The sequence below is a fragment of the Diuraphis noxia genome, unplaced genomic scaffold, assembly GCF_037042655.1.
Source record: "Diuraphis noxia isolate RWA-SAM2 unplaced genomic scaffold, SU_Dnox_SAM2 contig0001, whole genome shotgun sequence".
NCBI classification, from domain to species: domain Eukaryota; kingdom Metazoa; phylum Arthropoda; class Insecta; order Hemiptera; family Aphididae; genus Diuraphis; species Diuraphis noxia.
In genome coordinates this window covers 32,780,426-32,806,602 of record NW_028301711.1, presented here as the reverse complement: position 1 = coordinate 32,806,602, position 26,177 = coordinate 32,780,426, and the positions used below count along the sequence as shown (strand labels likewise).

Here is a 26,177-nt window from a genome sequence, read left to right as displayed (position 1 = left end):
ATTAAATCATGTTTCTATACATTTCATAATTTAAGTTACACAACACCTATTTTGTACTTAATACTAAACACATATAGTATATCAGTATATGTATATGTCATATACATTTATATATAAATATAAATATTATATACATAGGTACATATTACATTTAGGAGATAAGAGTGTCTATACGCCTCTACGGATCGTGCCTATCATGAAAATGCGGGAATATCCCGTTTTTAATTTTTATCTCTTACAGCCTGAGTGCATCCGCAGTTTTAACGACAAATTATATTGAATAACCCGAGTTCGTCCTGGAAAATTTCCTATTTCTATGTGGGATGAAACGAGTAGCAATTCTACAAGGACAACAAATACCTACTTGTTAAATGTTTTATCATAAGTACAATTCGTTATTTTATATACATCACCCTGTATATTATACATACGAGTACATTCAAAAACAAACACTAGCCTATATAGATATACTAAAAAATAAATAAATAAAAAACCATTTAAAATAATTAGTACGCTCAACCAAATTCAAGGGTTAAAGCTAAAATAAAATATATTATCATGAATAAGAATCACAAAATATTTTCGGGGTGTAGGTAAGCCAGTTCACCTCCTAGTGTTGCACCCTGGGTAACTCTATAAACTGGGACGCACTAAGGTTATGTCAAAAATCAGGATTGGTAAATTGGGTCTCAAATGATCATAACTCAGTAAATTGAGAGCCGCAGTGGCGTAACTATGGGGTAGCGAGGGGTAGCGGTCGTGACCCCAAACATTTTTATGGGGTGGCAAGAGTATCATTTTGTTACCCCAAAATTATTTATATAATTTAGTAAAAAAAATCCGCGTCAGTGTGTATTTACTATTTATTTATCTTTAAATAGTTATCAAGAAAAAAATACGTTATTTGTAAATTTTCGGGGTACCACACGATTGCGTACGATGTTTCTTTTTGAAAACACGATTGCGTACGATTTACTGTGCATCGTTGCTAAATTAATGTTTTTATTTTTGATCAGTAAAATTTAAATTTTGGAAAAATGACTTAAGTTATGGTACCACTTAAAAATCTCAATTTTCGATAAATACCTATGTTATAATAATATAGTACACAAAATAAAATAATTAAATGTTAAAATAATATAATAAAAAATAGTTATTCAATAAAAATAAAAAAAAAAATTATGGAAGTAACCCCTGTTCTATAAGTTCAAAGCAAATGGCAACAGTGCTTTAAAGCTGCAGACAAAAATCGTACGCAATCGTGTTTTACCGGAATTTTCGTGTTATAAAACTGTATAATAATAGTATAATGATAAGTATAATATAATAATATATAAGTATAATTATTATTTTAAAATAATTTAGGAGGAAATTATGCGTATAAGTGGTACTCATCACTCATTATGCTTATTGGAGAAGGTGAAGTATTTAAAAGTGTTCGTTACCCCAAATATTTGCTGTTAGTTACGCCACTGGAGAGCCGTACCTATATACACATCGTCTGCTTACCTGTACCAAATTATCGTACATCAAATGCGCATCAATATTCTAAACAACAGAATGTTATATAATAACGAATTGTATTAGGTACATGATGTATAATATTAGGTATTAAAATAATTTAAGATTTTTAGAATTAAAAAATAAATTATATATATAGGTAAACATTTTTTTGTTCACATTTTGACGAAATTCATCAAAAACTCGAAAATATTTTACAAAAAAGGTTAAAATTAACAATAGTGATGCGCAAACGACAATCATCGAAATTGAGTACCAGGAAAAAACAGATGGAAGGTAAGTCGAGTCTCGGGGGAAAAAAGGTGGTAGGTATAAGTCGGGTTCCGGGGAAAAAAAAGGAATGTAGGTCCCGCCGTCTCGGTTACTTATTAAAGAAATAAAAATAAATTTGAGTTTATTAAATCATTATTAATTAAGTTTTTACAGAGTAATTAATAATGTAATAATGTAATAATAATGACATTTATTTGTTTTTTTTTTTAAATGTATTTGTATTTGTAATATTTTATATTAATATAAATTAAGTATATAATAGAATAATCTTATGAAATTTAGTTTTTAGTTTTTTAATCAGTAGCTGGGACTTAAGTACAATTTTTTTTCGCAGCACTCAATTTACCACCTTCAAATGTACCAAACTTATCTCGGTCCCAATTTACCAATAGCCTCGTCAAAAATATGATCTTTTTTTGGGACGCACTCGAAAATACTCGGGAAATTCCGGAAATGCACGATCTGCGAAATTTAACGAAACGTAAATAAATCTGATATGTGTGTCAATATAACATTGCGGTTTCTTTTAAATATTAACATCTTTATTTTTATTTTTATCTCCTCTTCTGTAAATACTCATATTAAGGTAGGAAATTATTTATTTTTCAAAATTTGAGGGTCAAACTCATTATTGTGATGATACCACCCACCGGATGTCATATTCATATAATACCTAAGTATTAAGGCAGCTGCACACCTACTGACCTACTTCGTGTTTCGTGTCGTGTTCTTATTCAGACGTTTTGATTCGTCGAACCATATTTTTAATACCGTTTGTACCAAATGGTAACATCACACGATTCTATCCTAACCAAACGTAACCGTGAAGTTGAAATATTTCAAGTTTTACATCGTGTGGTAACTGATGATTGATAAAAATATTTAAATTATTATTATTTCATGTCTTCATGATAAATTGAAATAGTAAAAACTGAGTGTCAAATTCAAAATGAATTCATATATATTTGTAAGTATATTTTATTTACTTATTTATGTAATAATGTCATTTGTAAGTATATTTTGTTTATTTATTCATGCGAATTTTAATTTCAAATGGTCCAAGTCCACAGTACAGTCATATTATATCAATTCAGGAAAGCCTACTTATAACAGACTCTCTATATATTGATTGTATTATTAAAAATATTGACAATTACACAGGGGCACCATAACATTTTTCATGCCAGGGCTCTACAAAACCTAGTTGCCCATATTGTACACTAAATTATAGATTCTGATTCGGCAGTTTATTTTACAAATAAGTATCCATATTAGTTAAAATAAAATTTGTTAATCTGTCTATTTTTGATTAATTGTAATACACAAATTATAATTATTTTACGTCGATATAGACTCATATTATGTTCATAACTATTGTCCATTTTTAAATTTAAATAATGTTATTAACTTGATTAACATATAACTGGATTAACTCTTAATACTTAATACTACATTGCATATTTGTATAAATTTAAAATTATATCATAAATCATAATAAATAGTAAATACTATATTAATATCAATTATCTACTATCATGAGTGGCGGGAATATGTTTACCTATGTCCTATACCATTTTTACCAGGATGTAACGACTTAAACATCACAACTCCACGAAACAACACGATACGACACGAAACACGAAGTACCTTTAAGCTTGTGCACGACCACTGCAAAAAAGGTATCGACAAGCCTAAGCAATTATACCTATAGGTAGGCACTTACACAGTAATGTTACATGTAGGTATGTTAATTGTGAGTTATAATATTATTATATTAAACGACGGTGGGACGCCGGGTAGATTATTTACAATTTACACACAACAGCAGCTGCTGTCCACAGCGTCCAGCCATTCGATCATTCACTTTCTGCTGATCGTTAGTCGGCTCTAAGTTGGAGGTAGATCCGAACATAGATCTTTTTCTTCTTCCATGCTCAACGATATATTGTTTGTGTGTAGATAATGCGTTTCGACAATGGGTCGTAAACCCTTGTGATACGGATCGACCGGAGGACGAAACACTAGCCGGCCAATCAGAATCGCCCACATTACTTTTGATTACAATATCAACCGGAGGTAGACACAACGCGTATATTTAATATTATTTGAAAACGAATCATAGAGTAGTGAAATTAAAACATTTTATGCTTCGCGGAAATTGCTCTCGTGTGAAATGTGAAGTTTTTAAAATGGATTTATGTATGATCAAATTTGTGTTACTGATTTGTTAGGGAAAACGTAAAATACCTGTCCGACGATTTTTAGTTTCTAGTCATTGGTAAATCAAACTCGTTGTCATATTGGTTTTTTACTAACCAAAAAATAAATAAAATGTTTTTAAATTACGTTCTATTCATCGTTTACAATTTGTTGACGTTCTCTGTCTTGGCATATGGCGAGTAAGTATATTTATCTTTATATATACTCTCGTTCTCTTTCACACACACACACACATACACACACACATATGTATATATGTACATAAAATACTTTGTTCAATTACATTAATGACATTACACCTTTGACGAACGTGATGTGATTCTGTGTATATTGTGCATAATTATACAGAAAAGGATATTAATGACACTTTTTTATATAATATTGAGTAGTTTTAAAAACAAATTAAATAAATTAACAAATACCTACCTACAGTGTTTTATCTCATATCTTAGTTAAGAATTAAGATATAAATCATAAGCACATATATAATATATTGAATAAAATAATACTAATTTATATTTACATATTCCTTGCATACTTTTACAAATAAAAATATGATAAATATTGTGAAAATAAGTGAGAAATTTTATTGGTCTATTTAGACTGTCAATCATTTTATTTACTAGCATTTACAGATGTAAAACACATCTTAAATACTTAAATTATAGTCATAAATGCTGCGATGCAAAAAAATATCCTGTATATAATAAGAGATAAAATATATACATTTAAGAATTCATTACAGTTCCTCAATAGTTTTTTGAGATTATCTCAAGTCTCAAAACTTACCAGAAAGATTTTGCTTCCCAATATGGAAAGTCACTTATGTTGCTACGCTACTTTATTCGGTGATTAATCATTAGTTAACGGTAACATGAAAATAGATATTATTCTTGAAAAATACTTGATAATATCAATTATATGCTTTTTAAAATGAAGAAATATTTACAAATAGATATAACATAAAATAAAGCTATTTTTTAGAAATTATTTTGACGTATTGCTGTAATAGGTATGTGTATTCAATATTCATACATTTTTTTAATTGATATTTAGTTTGATCAATTTTTACATAATTAAATGTAATCCTGTATTATTTTATATTCATATTTCTAATTAATTAATAATAATAAAATAACATAATTTTATGAATTAAAAATGACTAAAAATAGCAGACAAATACCCAATATGATACCTTTCCTCCCCCCTCCCTTTTTGAAACCAGGAACGAGTGAGAACTGTTTAGCACAATACTGCCACCCGAACCCGTATCGTTTATTCACCATAACAAATAACAACATACATAACAGCTATACCTACGTGGGGGCCTCTAACCACCCTAGGTATTTGGTCTTCAGCCCAAAAATTCAGCAACCATATACTAATCGCGCCTGCCTGGCCCGCTCTGCATTCTCCTTCCGCCCGAGAATCGCCTCTACCATTCTGCCAAACATCAACCTCTGTTCTCCACCATCGCCTCGACACGTCGCCTCCTGAATGCATCATCTGGGAGGAGCTCCTGCTCCGGCCCCAGGATGATATCCGGCACTACCCAATATGATACCTAGATCACATGTTGTGGTAGGTCAGATACATTCAGATACTAAATAAATATCATGCATAATAATGTAATGTATTTTCTTCGTTTTATTATAACTTTATTTTTAGAATTATATGTAACACAAAAAGATGATTAATTTTGATACTAAAAAACTAATTGAATAGTACTTTTGATACTGTAAATTTTGACAATTTTTGAAAAAATTAATAATTCCTATTACCTAACTATACAAAATATTGACTTAATTGACCTTTGACCACATTTCCATAGAATTTTAGAAAATGTCATTGTTTCATAATGTTTATCACAATCTTCCTGTGTTCAGAATTGTCAAAATTTCCTGAAAATCAACTTTTCCTATAAAATTTGTTTAGTGTTAAACAAAATTTAAATAATTTGACATTTTGAGTTGTTAATTTGACAGTTATAATAAAACGAAAAAAAAAAACAAGATCATTATTTTTATTAACCCCATTCTTCAATAAATCATTTAACTGGGTCAAACCTTATACATATTTAATACTAGAACAAGTTTTATTTAAAATTTGTTAAACTTGTCAAGTATTGTTTATAAAATTAGTAAAATGCCCAATATTAAAAATTTGTTTTTAAACATGAATTAGTGTTTTTCATTTAAACATTTTTAAAATAAATAAAATCCCTTATCATAAACTGAACTAGCTCAATTAAAAAATATTGCTATAAATACATTTTAGAAAAAAAAGTTTATTAAAATATATAGATTCAATACATTGACTATACCTACCATTATGTGTTATGATTACAGTTCAAATGACTACTATGATATATTGAATGTGCCACGCTCAGCCAAACAGAATCATATAAAATCAGCATTCAGAAAAATGGCTAAACAACTTCATCCAGATAAAAATCGAGATGATCCTGAAGCTTCGGAAAAATTTTCAAAGTTAAGAAATGCATATGAAGTACTATCTGATGAAAGAATGCGCAAAGACTATGATAGATGTGGCGAACAGTGTGTTAAAAAGGACAGTATGGCTGCAGGTCATGATCCATTTGCCAGTTTCTTTGGAGACTTTGGTTTTCATTTTGATGAATCGCCTGGACAAAAAGAAATTCCTAAAGGTGGAACTATAGTTCTAGACTTGCATGTTTCCTTAGAAGAATTATACAATGGAAACTTTGTGCAGGTATAAATTTATAGTAATTTTCATAGTTTATAAAATATAATTTTTTTTTACTTATAAAATATTTTAATGGATTTTCTAGGTTACTAGAAACAAACCGGTTATAAAACCAGCTCATGGCACAAGACAATGTAATTGCCGCCAAGAGATGATCACCAAACAATTGGGGCCTGGTCGGTTTCAAATGATGCAACAAAATGTTTGTGATGAATGTCCCAATGTAAAGTAAGTTATAATTTTTTTTTTTTTTTTTTTTTTTTTTACTGTTATAAACTTTCAGAATTACTTTTATATTATTATAATCTAAAAGTGATTTTTAGACAGTTTAAAAAATAGTATAGTTGAAAATAATTTACTATAAATTAAAAATAGAAATATGAATTTTAATTTAATTTAAGATGTTTGATGTTTTTTAGAATGGTTACTGAAGAAAGCATGTTAGAAATAGAAATAGAACCTGGTATGAAAGATGGCCAAGAAACTAAGTTTACGGCAGAAGGAGAGCCACATATTGATGGAGAACCAGGCGATCTTGTTTTTAAAATAAAAACATCACCTCATTCTGTTTTTGAAAGACGAGGCGATGATTTATACACTAATCTAACTATTACATTACAGGTACTTAATTCATATTTATAAAATTATTTAATAAAAATTCTTCGAGGAAATATATTTATATATTATTTTTTTCCAAGTTATGTGAGTTTATATGTCTAGTTTGTTGAGTTCTTGTGAATTAAAAATAATTACAACTATAAGTTTGAAAAAAATATTAAAAAATTCTAATCTTACCTATTTAGGAATAATTATAAAAACTGTGATAATGATAATTAATAACAATACTAATAATATACTGACTATATTGTTGTAATACTAAATTGTCGGTAAGTATTTTGTGTTAAATTAACAAATTTTCTATAACTTTAAAAAAAAAATTAGTAACTACAAAATCAATATAAAAAAAATTTCCAAATTTATTCAAAAAAATGTTCATGGAAATGTATAGCTCTAAAAATAATCAGTAATAAAATAAAATTTGAAGGTATTATATAAACATTTTTTTTTTCCATTAAAATTTTATATTTGTATGTTAAAACCTACACATCATTTAAGATAAATTTCAATTGACTCAAAATGAATGTAATAAACATTTTAGTAATAGCTCAATTATTAACGTAAATGTATTGATTTGGTTTATAGTAAACATTGTTATCTTTTATTAATTATATGCATATATATGATTGATAAATGTTAGGTTTTTAATAATTTATGTACATAAAAAGAATTTTAATATATTATTTATTTGTAGGACGCATTGATTGGCTTCCAAACAGAGATAACCCAATTGGATGGAAGAAAAATTCTTATTGAACGAAATACTGTAACCTGGCCTGGAGCAAAAATTCGTAAAAAAGGTGAAGGAATGCCCAACTATGAAAATAATAACCTGCATGGTTATCTTATCATTACTATTGACATCCAGTTTCCTAAAAATGACTTCAATGAACAAGACAAAGAAGGTAACATATATTTTTTGTAATTGAAATTTCATTATTTGTTATTATTGTTTTACCTGTATGTTATGTGTTATCTCCGTCTTATAAACTGTTTACATTGTATCTATTCTGTATTATAAATGAGTAACATAGCAAATTTAATTGTACACTCAGCAATTAATGTTTAGCTCCATTAGTTTAAAAATTAGAGTGTAACCTCTTATAAAATTTAAAGGAAAGATTATTATTTAGACAACTTACTAGTCAATTTACTCTTAAGTTTTAAACTAACAAAGCTAAATGTGATTTGCTGCGCTTAAAATTTTCTATATTATGCATTTGTAAGACATGGACAATAATACATGCGAATATAAAGTCCTTTAAAAAAACATTTATTAAAGAATAATTAATATCAGTATGAAATCTCCTTAGACATTATTTATGTGAATATTAGTACTTTATGCTTAAAATCAGGTTAAGACAAAATTAATGTTTATCATAGAAAATTACATTAATGACTTTAAAATAAATTACATATTACTATATTAGTAATCAGTGTTTTAAGTATATCTTAAAAATATTATTTTTTATAATTCGATTACAGTTAATATTTAAAATGTTTGTTTTTTAGATCTCAAAAGAATATTGGGTGAAAACTCAATCAATAAATTATACAATGGTTTAAATGGATACTGAGGAGAAGAATATCTTTCAAGTCATAAGTGCAACAAATTAAGATGTTTGTCTTTTAATAATTCTGTGATGTAAATGATGTAGATTTATATTTAAATTATTTACTAAAATAAATGTGTGCTTATGATATTATTTATAAATTCAATTGTGCTATGTGCATACTTAAATAACTCATGGTTTACACCAAACAACTGAATAATTAATAAGGATTATGTATTTTTTTTATTCACAATTAACTCCAGAATTACTGTCCTTGAAATGTATACATATATGTATTTAAGCTATTATATATAGTACTATTATTTACAAAATACAGTTATTACCTATCATATTTGTGTATGCCAAGTCTAAATATGTTTAAAATATTCTATTGATTGATAAAAGCTATGATTATACATTTTTCTTTAAATCTGTTAAATAAGAAAAATACATTAACTGTCAAAAGCTCCAGTTAATATTTATTTTGGAGTATATGTAAATCATTTTGGAGGAGCTTAGGTACTTCCACTTGTTATGTTTGTTATAGTCACTATGCTAGGTATCTGCCAACCAAGTTTTAAGATTTTGTCCAGTGCTCATTATTGTTTGTATTTTATTGTTTAGATTTTGGGGTGTTAAATGTTGATCATATATTACTAAGCTAACCCATATGATAGATGGTCCATAAAGTTCAACTCTAACTCACCAGCCTTGTTTGTTATATATAAATATGATGCAGGCAGGCCTGTCAAATAATATATTATTATATTATATTATGTTATCATTATTTCTTATTTCATTTTAATGTATCTTAAAACCTACCAGAATGTCGGTTTATAAATATTAAATTTCAATCATAAAAAAAATGTTAAAGAAATAAATTACTGTTAAAAATAGAATACTACTTAAAAATGTCTAGATTAAAAAATCGAATAACTTTTTTAAATTTATTACTAAAAATTAAATTAATTTCTTTTTTGATTTTTCACATTTTATAAACTTTTTTGGAATTAGGTTAGCTAAATTGTGTTTACATATTCTATATTTGTTTTTTATTTATTTAATTAACTATTATTATAAACTATTTACAATTAATTATTATATTATGTCTCATAAATTATAAGATGTCATCATTTTTTGGTCCAACATTAAAAATATGTTAAATCATTAATATTATTCACAACTAATTTTTAACATCATAATATCATAACCGTAACATTAGACTTGGGAAGAAAAAAATGAAATAACCATATTGTGGTCAATAAACTTATTTCATTGATTTTCTTCTGGGAATTCCAGACAGATTACCAACACCATAGTTAAATTAGTTAATATTTATAAAAAAAAAATGTCTAGGTATTATTTAAATAAATATTTGAAAGCATATTTGTAATTGTTTGAGCTAAGGCAATAAATATATTTTTCACCAATAAAAACTGACCACTTAACAAGTTTTTTTTTTTTGAAGATTTGACTATTAGCACGAATAAAAAATAATAATAAGATATAGGTAAGACAAATTAGTATAAAAATATATGTTTAAATAAACTATTTAATTGATATTAAATTTTTAAGTAATGATAATATGCAAAAATACACTTGTGTAACAGTTAACAATAAAAATGTGCATAAATAATTAATAAGGATATGAAATATAAGTAAATTAATATAAATGCATAAATACTCGTATTTATAATAACAATAAATTTACATCATAATTTATGTATCGATAATGAGTTGGCCAATAATTATATGACACACAAAAAATATTATTAATTTAATTTTGTCTTAATTTACATTTCATGAGTCTTCATCTATATAATGATCACAATATTATTTCGTTTTTATAACTTCTAGTTAAAGTCTTGTAAGGCAACACAATGCTGTTCAATAATACCACCTCAGATTCGACGTTGACTCCACAACCTATATTATATAACAATAAACTTTTAGTAATATAACAATTGTTGTACAAATAAAAAATATGATAAAAAATAAAACCTACCAAGTATAGTTATGGATGGATTAAGTCGACCATCTAAGGCGTTAAATAAGGGCAGCTGAGGTGTCATTTTTGCATATGCCACATTAGGATTAGGGTCCGAACATGCTGCACTACCTTCTACACGACACCAAGCACCAACTTTAGCACGTCTACCAATAATGCTGTGCATCACCTAAATATATTAATTTATGAAATATTATAAAAGTGGTGTCCTATTAAGGAATTTCTTACTAAAATACATTTTTATAATTAAATACTAATCAGTTCAACAATTAATATATTTATATGATGGTGATAAATGGTTTTACATCCACAGTCACTTGTATTTTTACTGATAAAAAAAATAATTCATACTATCTGTATAAAGCGAGTATCCATAGACTTTTAACTGTTTTATTGCCATCATATGAAAGTGTTAAATGTTTTATTGGCATTAATTTTATTTAAATTCTTAATATTAAGTGATTTAATACTTAAAATTACATTTTATACATAATTATAACTGGTTAGGTATATAAGTCATAAGAGAAAAAAATTATGTAACATAATAAATTTATACACTCAATATTATTAGAAACAATACACAATACACTACATGTACAATGAAAATATTCATTCTTTACCCCGTCTCAGAAAAGAATAAAATCAGTCAGCTGACGGATTTTCTTCAGTGCTGTGCATTTTCCCCTAACCACCCAGTGTTAGTAAAATCACATGGTTCTTGATGCGTCATTCGCATCAATCACACTGTGCAAAAAGTGATTATTCTTTTTTTGAGAATTTAAGATAGAGTATAATTATTAACTACTTATAGAGTAGATTCTATATACTATACAATTAATAGCAAAATTTTGATTTTAAATAACAAAAAATTATTACAGCTTAATTACCAGACTATGTTGACCTATGACAGCATCTTGTAGCACAATAGACTCCTTGACACGTACACCTTGATCAATACATGCTCCTTCGCCAACACTTACATTTGGACCGAGCTAATAATAATTTAAAAAAACATTAGAATAATAAAGCAAGTATTGTAATTTAAAAACTATTAACAATTACTAAAATTACCAATTTTAATTTTTTACACTTTATAAAAATGAATAATAAATACAAAATAAAGTGTAACTAACTAATGCAGTTGGATGCACTTGAGCTGATGGATGCACATACACATTTCCAATTGTTGAATATCCACCATTAGGATTTGCAGTTGCCAATCGACATTTTACTGGTGAAGGCAATGGTAAATCAATTGACTCTCGTTGTAGTAATCGTTGTCGTTGTTGGCGCAAAGCTAAATAGTGACGATTTGCATAGATTGCAGCACCAGCAGTCTTTAATTGAGACCACCAGTTACGTGTTGTTGCTGCCAATGCCACTCCACTACATACAGCATCTTTCTTTATTCTACTACCAACATCACCACCACTACTGCAACCACTTCCAGATTCTCCTGCCAGTCTACGTAGCACATCTTGCTCCATCCACATGACCATGGCAGCAGCAACTCGCTCTTCAGTCAGCTTTTGTTGCTGCTGTTGGTTAATATTACTTTTATGACTGCTATAAACAGGGTAAAATTTATTTGTAAATTAAGGAACTTCTATTTTAAATTCTTACTGTGTTCTTCTATTACTTAGTAGTATACCTGGTGATATGTTGTTGATTACCATTTCCGTTACTGTTAGACATTTCTAAATGAATATCTGCTATAGTATCAAATAACCGTGGGGAACACAAATAAACACCGCAGTTCACTGTGTTTGAAACAAATGTAGATGGCTTCTCAACATAATGTTGTATGATATTTGTTTCTTTGTCTACAACCATGCAACCTAAACATAATTAATAACAACAAAAGAATTTTGGTCATTAAATAACCTATCACATACAGGTAATAATATTATTATATAGGGTGTCGGGTTACGTGTTCGAAAATGATATGTTCGAATGAAAAGTGTTCGAAAAAGCATATGTTCGGATGAATTTTTGTTCGAAAACTTTGTATTTATTATTTTGAAATTATAGATATTAAGATATCTATTATCTATAGTATATTCCAACTATTATACCGTTAACCAGGGAAAGACGGTTATTTAAGACAATTTAACAATTAACATTATTTACGCACCGAATTGCGTACAATTTAAATTTTTAACTTGAATATACTCGTATATACATTTGTTTATTTTATTTGACGATATACATAGACCTATACATTTAATAATTTTTTTCACTATATAAATAATAAATAAATAAATAATATTTTAATATAATATGCTTGTTTTTACCTATATATTTAATAATTTTTTTCAGTATATAAATAATATTTTAATATAATATGCTTATTCTTAGAGTTCTTAGAGAAGACTGAGTTTAACTATTCGAACAAAAATTCATCCGAAAATATGCTTTTTCGAACACTTTTCATTCGAACACATTTTATTCGAACATATCATTTTCGAACACATAACCCCTTATCTTATATAGCATATTAGCATACCATAGTGTACAGATTGTTGTCGAGTAGTTTCAGTAGCCATAACAGTAATTAGCACAGGTTTTTGTTGATGCTGTGACTGGAAATTATTATTATTGAAGTGCATGTCAAGCATTTCATCTAATGGAAAATCAGCGCAAACATCACCATTCATTACAAAAAATGCCTGCACTTGTTCACCTTCACTGCCATCAGTATTTCCTAACGGAGCAAGTATCGTATCTCGAAAATGATATAAGCCACCAGCTGTACCCAAAGCATCAGGCTCGCGTAGATATCTAAACACATCATAATTGTTTGATCATTTATAAAAAAAACATATATAGGAAATATAATGAGATAATATGAGTATTATATTAAAGTAGGTATTAGTTAGCAAAACCATACCTAATTCGCAGTGATGGATAACTCTGAGTGGCTGTAAGTAAAAAGTCTGCCAGCTCATCATCTCCGTAGTATCCCAATAAGAGCACTTCGGCTATACAATATTTGTTGACATTGTTCTTACTACCGTCTACAGCAATTGAGTTACGCTTTTGGCCCAGACGGTAACATGCATCTATGTGGTGTTGAACAACAGGTAAGCCAGCCACGGGGAAAAGTGGTTTAGGTACATCCAACGAAAGGGGTCTAAATCGAGTGCCTGTAAAAATTTAAAAAATCTAATAACAAAAACTAAACATGATGAAAGTGTGTAGTTAAAGTAAAAATGTTATAACTTACCTTTGGATGGGCCGCCAATCAGTATTACGGCTTTAAGCATGATCATTTGTACTAACTAGACGGCAATAAGTTTATTTTCGACGACGACAACAAATAGCACACAACCAAGTTGATGGTGACTTTAAGTTATTGCAGAGTACAGTTGTTGGTTTTATGTGCACACGAGACGTGGTGCCATGCCACGGACTCAATTATTCTGAGATACCACTGTCGGAACTAATTTTTTTACTATAAAACTGTTACATCGATTATCATCATAGATACCACCGGTGCGGAAACAGTTTTAAAATAAAGCGATTGTATAATATTATAGAATACGTTAGTGATAAATAATGTAACAACTTACTGACTACAGTGCGTTATCGTAAGTGGATAAATGGGCAAATGTCAAATGGTACTACTTAGTAATTGTATATTTTAATAGGAATTAAAGCACCTACTCAGCAGACGGCGACGTGTAATAATAATTGTAACAATAATATTCTCACGTCAGCGGCCAACGAGCAACGGTTGATTTGATCAGCTATCACGAGGATGGATAGCATGATATCAAATATTTGTAAACAACAACAACCGTCTCAAAATATGTTATTACCATAGTAAGGCACTATACTACATTTATAGTGCTCTAACCATAGATAATATATAATGGATAGGCCATATTCAGCGGCCGCTGCCTTCTCCGTGCGTTCCCGAATGATAAGCTACGGGGTAATACATTTTTTATCCCATGAACAAATCTTTTTTATTTAAATTTAAAACAAAATAATTATTTTAGTTTATTTTAGCCAGTAGGTGCTTTTATAATTGGTAAATGGAAATTAATAACAATAAGTCCATACTCCATAACACAGTATAATATGATAAATATGAAATATAAGAAAATATAAATATATACAAAATTACTTATAATAATTATTTATATTTGTATTTAGGTAATAAGTGATTTGGTTGTAATCTACCGTGGTAACAATAGTCAATAAAATATATAAAATAAATGAATAACCCACTAATGAAGATTACTTTAAACTTTAAACTGTATTTCTGTTGAATTTCAGATTATTCAAAATAATTGTGTTTTAAAGTCAATCCGTAAACGACAAATTCAATGTTTAACATTATTATTTGTTTGATAACAATTATTTGTAGATAGTGATAAAATTAAAATGGTAACCTGTTGGTTACTACTGGTAACAATGGTATAGATGGGGCACATACCAAAACTTCGGGAACGCTGCCCCATGGGTATTTACCAAGGTTAATAGAATAGACTATTAGTAATAGTATTATAATAAGTAATAGTATAAATAAATAGTATAAATAGTAAATATATATAAATATAGTATATATAAATATATATATAGTATATATATATTATATATTATATATATATAATATTATTAATATTATTATTATATTATATATTACATATATATAGTATATATAAATAGTAAATACCCCATGGGTATTTACTATTTAGTATAGGGATGTCCTATCCATTATATATTATCTAGGGTTTTTACGTAGCGGAGTTTTTATCAACGGATCGCCGCCAACTCGTGATAAGTATGATGAACCAAATGTCGGGGGTCGCATAGACGACAGAAGTTACAACACAAAATTAATACGAAGCCGCGAGCACTACCGCTAATGGTAAACCTTTAACCTGGATGGTTGGATACCTAGGTAACTATTAGTTCATTCGTACTATTCGTAGACGTTTCTCTGTAGATGGATCACGACTTTGGACGTCAACAAATTTCGAAATATTTAGTCAAGTAATAATTATTATATTATTATATTTTACCAACAGTGTAAGTTCCATTTTACAAATTTTACGAAATATATTTGAAAACCAAACCAAATTAAAACCAAGACATAAAACTGTGTTCAGTAGCAATAATATAAAATGTGCAGTAGCAAATTAAGAAAGTATGCAGTGCTTTAATTCGGTTTTGAACACTCTTAGGTCTATTATTTTTAATTATTTTGGTGAGTGAAATTAGATATGTAATAGCAAAATTTGTGAAGTTATTGTGTATGTATATTATTAAGTACTTGACATAATTTGAATGTAAGAGCGAATGCAACAGCGGTATAGGCAACGATTGATGGCACGCACATACACTTTTTTATGTGATTGCCTATAGTAAACTCCTTTAAAACAGTTAGAAATAAAAACTCATTTGAAATCTAATTTATAAAGGCAGCGTATTGAAAAAAGCGTTATATAATATGATTAAATATAATAGAACAGTTGCTCTTACATCTATGCTTAATAATAATTATTCAATTTCATAAGATTAATAAAAATATAAAGTTTATAAATTCCTAAAAGTATATTCAATAATATTAATTTTAATAATTTCCATAGTGAGGATAGGTAGGTAATATTTTCAGTTATTTTTAGACAAATTATATAGTTACACTATGTTATATTTAGAGAAATTAATAATAATATTAAAAATTAATTTTAGTTTGGTTTTGTAATTATAATTCAAATGTCCCATTACAAATTCACTAAATGTTGTGCCATTTTTGACAACCTACAAACACGCGAAGTTATAAACTTGCTGATATCTATATGCAGGTTGAGCAGAAAATACGTTCCACATTGTTTTGTTTGTCTGTTTCTAAACAAGCCACTAACGGTCATGAAAGTTTCAAGAATTTCAATTATACGACTCATAGGTAACACTATTTACTATTTAGTGACTTATCGTATTCCCCTAAAATTAAATATTTTATACATTATTAAAATATTATTTTCTTGGTTTAATACGAAATTTCTCGCTTTTTTAATCAATATCTGATCTTGTACATCAGGTTATAATATAATGATTAAATTGTTTTTTTTTTTTTTTTTATTACTTTAAAGCCTCAACAACTAAGGTTATTAGCTTACATATTTTAAAATATTACTTATATATACAGGTACAATTTACAATACATTTTACAATATTACAATAAAATTATTCTTGGTAGGTATATGTAATTAAAGTAGGAGAATATCTAGGAAAACATATGAAATTATATGAGGTTATAAAGTTTGGTTATTTTTAGGAAAGTTAGAATATTAATAGAATTTTCATAGTCCGGTCCGAGTGCTTCGTAGAGGTGTTCTGGAATGTTTAAGGAGGTTCTGGTATCTGTAAAATTTCGTTAAATTGTTTTATTAATCATCAGGATAAGATATCTTTGTTTATGGCATGTTCTATTTAAAAATTAATAGTTATAACTTGTAATCTCATAAATATTTATCATCCTTATCCTTTTGTAGCATTTACTCGAAAGATTAACAAATTCTGGCCATTTTGGATCACATACTATAATAGATTGTTTAGTCGATTTTTTTAATTTTTAGTCGTGAATTCGGCATTTTAACAGAGACAACACTTATATAGGTGTTAAAGTGAGGTATCCAAAAATGTCTAAGACTTATTTCTTTGATTTCTTATAAGTACATAATATAATGCACAATTCTTAAATATTCTAAAGTAATAATACTATTTATGTAGGGATGCCATACGTCCCGTATTATACGGTGACGTTCCGTAATTCATGACAGTGTCCCGGTGTCCCCGTAACAGATCCAATATCGTAAAAATGTCCCGTATTATGAAATTCTCGTCCCGTATGTCCCGTAAAAATAGAACACATTATTGTTTAATATTTGTATATAATATTATATTCAAAATGTGTTTTCAAAAGTCAAGCCAAAAATATTTTTAACCATTGATAGACTGATAACATATTAACATAAATGTTTCCGGTCTATGCTATCTATCTATCTATCTATATGTCTATCACTATCTACCGTTCCGTAAATAATTTGGAATCTGGTATTCTGGTTCCTAACATCAATACACAAAGTCAAGATTGTACACGGACTAAGATATATCTTAGTCCGTGTTGTGAACTACTGCATACTCGTTTCTTATCACTTATCAGTTATTTAGTTTTCAGTTATTCATACTTTTCATTTGAATTTGACAGATATTTATTTTAAAAAAATAAATATTTTGATCCTATCGTTTCTGTTCTTCGCATAATGCCCTAATATTTATTTATTATAAACTCTATTTTTATTTAACTAGTTATTTTTTCTTACATTGTGAAATGTTTTGAGCCATATTTTTAAATGGTTTCTTAAAAAGCATTTTTTCATAAAATAAACTGTATAAAACTATAAAACTTATCAGGCTGTAACATACTGGGATGGTAGGTACCCAACGTTCAACGTTTCAACCCCCCCCCCCCCAACCATAATTTAATTGTTTATAGTTTTGTCCCGTATTTTTTATTTTGAAATCTGGCATCCCTAATTTATGGTATTTTATGGCTAGTAATTAAAGTTCAATCAGATTATATTTTTGTAATTTATTTGCTTGTCATATATATAAATTAATAAATTATATAAATATAATATATAAAAATATATAAACATAGAATGATAGTTGTTTTTTTTTCTGTGTGTATACACGAAAGGTAGAAAGTAGTAGAAAAAATGCTTCAATTGTTAAATTAAAGTTATTTTCTGATAGAAATTCGATTAAAATTAAAAATTAAGCATTTTTCTTTATAATTTGCAACATTTAAAAAGAAATGAGGAAAAACGAGATTTTTTTATGAAATCAGTTTTCGACGAAATTGATATTTATTTATTTTTATTTTTGTACAACTCAATAACGAATAATTGTAAATCCATACAATTTTATTAGTTTTTAAGTTTTTATACATAATAACATAATATAATAAATTCAGAGGTATATGTTTAAAAATTTGTTATTGGTTTATGTACATCCAAGCGACCAAGCGTGATCATAAACGAGTTAAAGTTAAGTAAATTTTAACTATTTAAATTTTTTTTATAATTTCTCTGTCATTAGTAACTTATGAATTATGATACACATTGCACAAATAACATATACTTTTTATTACTTTAAACCGTATATTGCATAATACCATATTACTAGCTATTAATATTATATAAAAATAAATAACTTAACTTAATATATTATTCGTAAATTTCCATATAACTTTTATTTTAACCGAGTTTAAAAAAAAAAGGATAACTATTAACTTTAAACTTAAAAAAAAAAATAAATATCAATTAATTTGATTTATTTTTTAGCTTAAAAAAACATTTGTTTAAATTTTAGTTGTGTTTATTTGGTAGATTTTAGATATCTTTCATTGATATTAATTTATTACGGTATGTTCAAAATGTTTCTTCATCTTCAATATTTAAACATTTTAAACTATTCATGAAATTTTAATTCTTACTCGAGTATCGATAAATGTTCACAATCTTTATAGAAGTAATAAGAATAGTTATACTGTTGATTTACGAAGTAAGTACTTATTGGTGTTTTACTTACGTCATAGTTATTTAATTCTATTAGGTATATTGTTTAAATCAGTGTTTTGAATTAAATATCTATCAACTATTTTGGTAATTTTATGCGATTTTGGATTTTTTTATTGATAGTTATACATATGTTGGTCTACATTTTTTTAATTATATTAATATCTAGTAAAATTGTGTAAAATATAACATAATTAGTGCCCACATGATAGTTTCGTGAGAAGCTAATATAAAATATATATGAATATTTTTAATATTTTTTTTAAAAACCTTTTTAGCATATTTAAAGTAGAAAGAAGGAATTATTAATTTTGAACTCTCTTATTGCTGTTATGACATAAATTTACGGCTTTAAATTGTAATTCACTTATATTTAGAATAAAATGAAATTTGAAACTGCTTTCATAAGTAACTTGAATCATAAAAAACAAAGTTTTGCTATCCACACCAATTTAATATACATAACGTGGTCGTGGTGAAATAGTAACCAGTTCAATAATATTGTATTGTAAATTATTAATACAATAATTATAAAGATTAGATGCCTACTCAATACTCATAGACGTTATGCATTATATAACATAAATGCCACATTTTTAATTTGCATAACAGACAAATATTGTAAATAATGTAAGCATATTATATTTTTTTTTTTTACATTAAAATAATATCTAATATGCAATAAATAATTGGTTATCTCATACTCGTAATAAACATATTTACAATATTGTAAAAAATAACTAATTTCTATTGATATTTTAAATCATAATAACAAACATTTTTCAATAGCTTGGTTATCAAAAAATGACGGATTATGAATGAACGTAGGAATAAATTGCTCATAATATTATGTAACATTAAATTAAAAAAAGTGATACATTTAACATCAATAAAAAACTATAGAACATTCAACTACACAAATACACATTTATAAAATACATTAAAATTAAAATGTACAGCCTTAAAAATTCTCGGTTATCTCAAGATAAAATTCCATAAACTAGGTACCTTGAAACTATAAATCAAAAAACAAAATATGCTTAATGCGTAATATATATTTTATATAATATTATAGTGTTATATTCACGACCATATGAATGTTTTTCCATTCATTGTAAAATAACTATGATTCACTTATATTCAACTATAAAAAATAGACATTACTTTTTTCGAGTTATGAATGAAATATACTATTTAGGTAATTATTAAAATTATTGAAATGTTCCACTCATAACCTTGTATATGTTTTTTTGGATCAGGGGTGAGCAGTATTTCAACTATAATTGTATCTTATATTTACTAGGTGCTCTTCTATAGTATTTATTGTATCTTGCATTTAAATAATAATTTTATTTAATGTTCTTAGCATTTAGCATTTTAAATAACAAAATAATATAAGTGAATAGAAACTTAATACTTTATACTAATCAAATTTATGTTCATCAGCCACGGTTGAACTAATGTTTTTAACGGCTTTATTTGGGAGATTGTAAATTCCGTCCAAAATGATCAGGTAAAATAAGGTCTATGATAAATTCCACCTCAACAAATATACAGGTACATAAATGGATTTATAAACTCCACCCGGAAAATAAATATTTTTAAACTCGTTCGTGACTGTATGACGAGACAGTACAGTTCGCGATGCAGCGTTTTATAATATACTATTTGGAAGTTCCAAATTTTTGAACACGGAACAATCGTATCAGGCGACAATCGTCAATCATAGTCATATCTTATCACATTAGACTACAGTATTGTGGACCTAATATTTGGAAATGTCAGATAGAAATATTACTAATTGTTTGAATCACTTGAGTTTCGTTTAGAATTATGTGGTGTTTATATTTTGTTCTGCAGTACACGTTATAGAGTCTTATACGCACATACCTATAACAGCTCAATTTATGGAATTAGAACGTGGAAATTCTATTTTATTGTTAGACAATTTTAAATTTTCTAAAGTAGATAGGCCTATGGCTTATGAGTTAACAAAATGGCGATGTGTAATTAAAACTTGCAATGCTTTTGTGAAAAATGTTGGTGAAACTACGACTATTACTGAACAAAATGTTGATCATAGCCATACTCCAAATACAAATAGGTAAGTACAATTTTTTATTTTATGTAGAATATATTTTAAAAATATTAATTTTTTAAAATCTGAAATTATAAAATTATAATTGTGTTTTTATAGTGATCAAAATATACAAAGACATATTGTATTAGTATCGGCAAAACGTAAAGCTGTTGAAGATAATAATGAGAAACCTAGTAAAATAGTGTGTACGGTTATTAGAAGCATTCCTCAATTAGAAGCGTAGCAAGTAAGTTACTTGCATAAAATCAAGCGAAAAAACTTCCCTACTTTGCCAAAATCTGGGAAAGAAGTTCAGAATATGCTGAATAATATAGAGGTGGTGACCAATTGAGATGAACATTTTCTTCTTAGTAATGACAGAGAAAATGGTATTATAATTTTTGGATACAAAATAAATCTAAAAATATTATCAATTATTTACATGGATGGTACATTTGAATATAATTCTAATTTTTTTTACAACTGTTCACTATACATGGCTATTTTAATGGCCATTATATACCTTTAGTCTTTTGTTTATTAAAAGCAAAAACTCAAAATATATATTTGCAATGTTTTGAATTAATAGTTGATCTTTGTATTCATGATAATTACTTATTTGAGCTAAAGTATGTTGTCATTGACTTCAAAAAAGCTATACACAACGCATATGAATCCATCTGGCCAAATATTCAAATTTATGGCTGTCCCTTTCATTTATTACAATTGTGGTATAATATAGGTGGTTCAAATAGTAGAATTAAGTGTGGAATATAAAACTGAAGCCTTGAATATTAGAAATTGGATAATTAAATGTTCCTGATTAGTTATTTTTGAGCTCGAGATGGTTTTTGATTAATTTGAAATATTTTTAATAAGTTCTAAGCTAAATGACCATAGATTAGCACAATTTTAAAATTATGGCACATCTTTTCTCCCAAATATATGCAAATTTGAGCAGATGAATGACTACCTAGTGTGCTGTGTGAGTCATTTCATTCCCATTTTAATAAAATTTGTAATTCTAATCATCCTTATATTTTTATATTTTTAGAAAAACTTAAGCAAATTCAGTTAGAAAATTACATAGAAATAAATAATATAAATGAACCACCTAAATATAGAAATTCAAAATAAAAAAAAATATATGTTTACATTTTACATGCAAAATATAATTAGAAAATATAAAGATAATGAAACATCTATGGATGATTATGTAGAAAACGTGGCTCATTACTTTTGGGATTTTGACAAAAATATTAATATGGAAATAATTTTATTTTATTGATTAAAAATTTATATTTTAAATAGTAATAATATTTTGACTTGTCTTTATTATTATAAATATTGCTGTTTTTACGATTTTTATTAATTTTTTATGATATACATGATTTATGTTATAATTATTGACATATTATGTGAAATATATTTTAACTAATAAATAATAATTTATTATATATAACTAACAAAAAATACAAAACCTAAGTGTCAATGCTTTAAAAAGTTTAGTTGATTAACTTATGATAAAAATATGATACATTTATTTTTGCAATTAATGTATTTAGTATTTTATATTTTTTCTTTACTCGAAGACAATATTTATATAATATAATTATATATGGTAATTAGATACAATTTTTAAAGTATTTTACTCAATCACGCCTTTAATTTTTTACAAAGAATAGGATAAAAGAATATATCATGTCGTCACGTCCTACATTAAATGTTTTTTAGGTATCAGGTATGGGTGATGCATACTCCACGATTAAAGTATTATCATTATCCGCCACTACTTATTAAACACGTTTATAATACATAAGTACTTGTTATTGAGTCCAGATAATGTATAATTTGTTACTTCTCTTACAAAAATATAAATCATATTTTTAAAATTAGTAAATAATAATTAGGTTTAAGGTTCACAATTTTTTAGTTTTATATTTAAATACTTATTTATTATATATGTAGATAAATGTAAATTAGATGTATAGAAGTTGTCAAACTTATAAATTAGTCGTGTTTTGTCGGTTCATAAAAAGAGAATATTAATGAAAAATAGAGAGAAAAAATTATAATCAATCGTCTCCGAATAGGCCACACAAGGCTGACTCTCAAGTTCCTTATGGCCAATGATGAGCTCCCTCAATGCATAGTCTATGGGGTTACCCTAACAGTAAAATATATAATAACAGAGTGCTACCAATATTCCGACGAACTCAAAAAATTCAAAATTCCAACCGACGTGAATAAAGCATTAGGGCCAGGCATCGAAAACTTCGCAAATATGATAGCTTTCCTAAGAAACACCTATACTTAAACAATACAATTTAAAACTTCTGCTAACGATAACTATATTATAAATGGAAATGGAAATCACACAAAATTATTACAATGTTAATTGTATAATTTTAGTTCTAGAAATCACTCATTATGTATTAACTAATAACCTTTGCTGTTGATGTTTTTAAGTTCAATGAAAAAAAAAATAAACATGTAAGTATATTAATGAAAGTTAATCAATATTCAACTTCATAAAAGTTGGCTGATATATATAATATGTATAACAATTATAAAGTATATCAGTCAATAAATATTAAAATATAAAATGTTACATTTGCTATAGACGAATAAGTAAAATATACCTATACAATTTCCAAATTACTACTCAGTACTAACTATTATAAACAGCCAAACAGGGAATGGATTTACTATTATTGAACATTTGCGTATTTATAAAGTAGTAAATACCAGGAAATATGCATATATTAAAGTTTTAGTTAAATGTGTGTTCTGATGAATTTTAATACAAATAAGTAAAATTAAACATAATTATTGAAGTCATACTTTATGTAATGTAAATGTTAATATTTTAATCACATAGGTATTTCACAATGTTCAAACCTCAAGGTAATATAATATCGTATATTTATGCTTTAAAGTGCTATAAAATACTAAAGCTTATAATTTATTATGTTATAGTTCATTACAAATGTTAAACAATTCATTTTGTATCAATTGAGTTGTATATTTGAAGTAGCTAATATAATCCATTAGAATTCATTTGTGACGTGTGTCCTATATAAGACACTGTAGAATCGTGTAGATGTAGCAGTACAGTTGCACTGTGAATAAAAAAAAAAATTATGTAAATTGTATGCTGAATTACAATCAGGATTCAGAATTTTTTGCTACGCCGTATAATATAAAATATATCCATTCAGTAAATAATCCGAAATAATAATTATTTTTAAAATTTTTCGAACATATTACGAGTATATACATTCCATATTTCCATCGTCACTTTATTTACGCAAATCATAGGGGTACTAACTGCTAACGGTGCTTAGCCTTAGCATCATGAATTTTACTAATTAAATATCCCAATAACTTAATAGTTCATAAATTATAGTAATTTATCGAGTTTTGTTTTTTAATACTTACTTTCAGTTGATGTCACAAAAAATGTATTTATTGTGTGCCTATAATATTTACATATCCAAATTTTTAAACGCTATTAGCCCCTAAATGTATTCAGTTTTTTATTTTAATTGATGTAACATCAAAATGTTCTGTTTTAGAACAATTGAAATGAAACAAATTAAACTAAATTAAGCTATTTATAAGAAAATAGTACCTTAAACTAAAGAAGAACATCTATTGTAGGCCTTATTGTTGTAGAAAAATTATTATATTTTTATCAAGTCTTAGTAGATCTTTACTTCCCCTATAAAATTTAAAACATACCCATCTAATATAAGAGGTGATAAATCATAAGATATATATAAACATATCCGTCGGTTGGTCATATTTTAGTTATTTTTATATGATATTAAAGTTTGTATAGAAGTTATAAATAAATAAGATATTTCAATTTTTAAATGTTCACATGTCACAGAAAAATTGTAACATCGTAAATATGACAATGTATATATAACATGGTTAATGTGTCTGTAAAATCGATAATAGGTCAATTCATATTATAATAATACTTAAAATAACAACACAATGTTGGATCTACTGAACGCAAATTGCCTAGTATGTTGCGCGTGGATCAAAGAGGAAAAACAAATAGTGCGTTGAAATCTTGTTAAGTGACGCATAAATGCTAATATAGGTAATCACTAATTACTAATCACTCATTACACAGTGCATTATTAATATGATTTAACATAGATACATACAACTATACTAGTACAATAATTACTAGTATACAAGACGTGTACTACAACCCTCTTATCTGAATGTGTAACATGATCATGCTGGTATTTATTAGTCATACGGGATATTATACAATAATAATGTCAATAATATGATGTTCGTGCTTATGCTGGTAGTCATAAACGCATACGGTTTTCATTGATGACGCTCATTCTGCAGTCATCCTTTAATGATTTCTTTTTAACTACAATGTAAATAATGTTATACAGAAAAAAACTAGGGAAGTCACTCTGCTTAAAGTCGAGTGACCTTCATCATTGAGAAGGACTCTGAAATGGATATTATGTTAAACCTTAATTCAATAACACTTTTTACAAAAAAATATTCTATAAGTACCTACCCGTAATTCCTTACTTTTGACTCCA

At 26.8% G+C, this 26,177-nt stretch overlaps 3 protein-coding genes across 5 annotated transcripts; 2 read left to right on the top strand and 1 right to left on the bottom strand.

The window, feature by feature from the left end:
* Nucleotides 1–3,877: 3,877 nt before the first annotated feature.
* shv (DnaJ heat shock protein family member shriveled) lies at nucleotides 3,878–9,073 on the top strand. The gene is made up of 6 exons (XM_015507739.2): nucleotides 3,878–4,193; nucleotides 6,363–6,747; nucleotides 6,827–6,969; nucleotides 7,161–7,362; nucleotides 8,054–8,264; nucleotides 8,872–9,073. Exons 1-6 carry the CDS (start codon nucleotides 4,126–4,128, stop codon nucleotides 8,934–8,936), a joined length of 1,074 nt encoding a protein of 357 aa, XP_015363225.2. The 5' UTR covers nucleotides 3,878–4,125; the 3' UTR covers nucleotides 8,937–9,073.
* Nucleotides 9,074–10,446: 1,373 nt separating this feature from the next.
* Nucleotides 10,447–14,928, bottom strand: Gmppa (GDP-mannose pyrophosphorylase A). Of its 3 annotated transcripts, none has more exons than XM_089215815.1 (8): nucleotides 14,147–14,928; nucleotides 13,811–14,066; nucleotides 13,427–13,701; nucleotides 12,560–12,758; nucleotides 12,054–12,486; nucleotides 11,808–11,912; nucleotides 10,918–11,089; nucleotides 10,447–10,838 (listed from the first exon to the last, which is right to left on the bottom strand). In XM_089215815.1, exons 1-8 carry the CDS (start codon nucleotides 14,190–14,192, stop codon nucleotides 10,738–10,740), a joined length of 1,587 nt encoding a protein of 528 aa, XP_089071941.1. In that variant the 5' UTR covers nucleotides 14,193–14,928; the 3' UTR covers nucleotides 10,447–10,737. The 3 variants fall into 3 exon arrangements, with proteins under 3 accessions (XP_089071941.1, XP_015363223.2, XP_015363222.2); XM_015507737.2 differs by having other exon boundaries at nucleotides 12,054–12,483; nucleotides 12,572–12,758; nucleotides 14,147–14,926; XM_015507736.2 differs by having other exon boundaries at nucleotides 12,572–12,758; nucleotides 14,147–14,912.
* Nucleotides 14,929–21,332: 6,404 nt separating this feature from the next.
* Nucleotides 21,333–21,947, top strand: LOC149060566 (uncharacterized). Its single transcript, XM_089218031.1, has 2 exons — nucleotides 21,333–21,618; nucleotides 21,712–21,947. Exons 1-2 carry the CDS (start codon nucleotides 21,422–21,424, stop codon nucleotides 21,836–21,838), a joined length of 324 nt encoding a protein of 107 aa, XP_089074157.1. The 5' UTR covers nucleotides 21,333–21,421; the 3' UTR covers nucleotides 21,839–21,947.
* The last annotated feature ends 4,230 nt before the right edge of the window (nucleotides 21,948–26,177 follow it).

Coding starts and splice junctions, on each gene's coding strand:
- LOC149060566 (XM_089218031.1), top strand. CDS start 21,422: ATGGAATTAGAACGTGGAAATTCTATTTTATTGTTAGACAATTTTAAA. Junction 21,619..21,711: donor CATACTCCAAATACAAATAG/GTAAGTACAATT, acceptor GTGTTTTTATAG/TGATCAAAATATACAAAGAC.
- shv (XM_015507739.2), top strand. CDS start 4,126: ATGTTTTTAAATTACGTTCTATTCATCGTTTACAATTTGTTGACGTTC. Junction 6,970..7,160: donor GATGAATGTCCCAATGTAAA/GTAAGTTATAAT, acceptor GATGTTTTTTAG/AATGGTTACTGAAGAAAGCA. Junction 8,265..8,871: donor CAATGAACAAGACAAAGAAG/GTAACATATATT, acceptor TTTGTTTTTTAG/ATCTCAAAAGAATATTGGGT.
- Gmppa (XM_089215815.1), bottom strand. CDS start 14,192: ATGATCATGCTTAAAGCCGTAATACTGATTGGCGGCCCATCCAAAG. Junction 14,067..14,146: donor GATTGGCGGCCCATCCAAAG/GTAAGTTATAAC, acceptor AAATTTTTACAG/GCACTCGATTTAGACCCCTT. Junction 10,839..10,917: donor TCCATCCATAACTATACTTG/GTAGGTTTTATT, acceptor TATATAATATAG/GTTGTGGAGTCAACGTCGAA.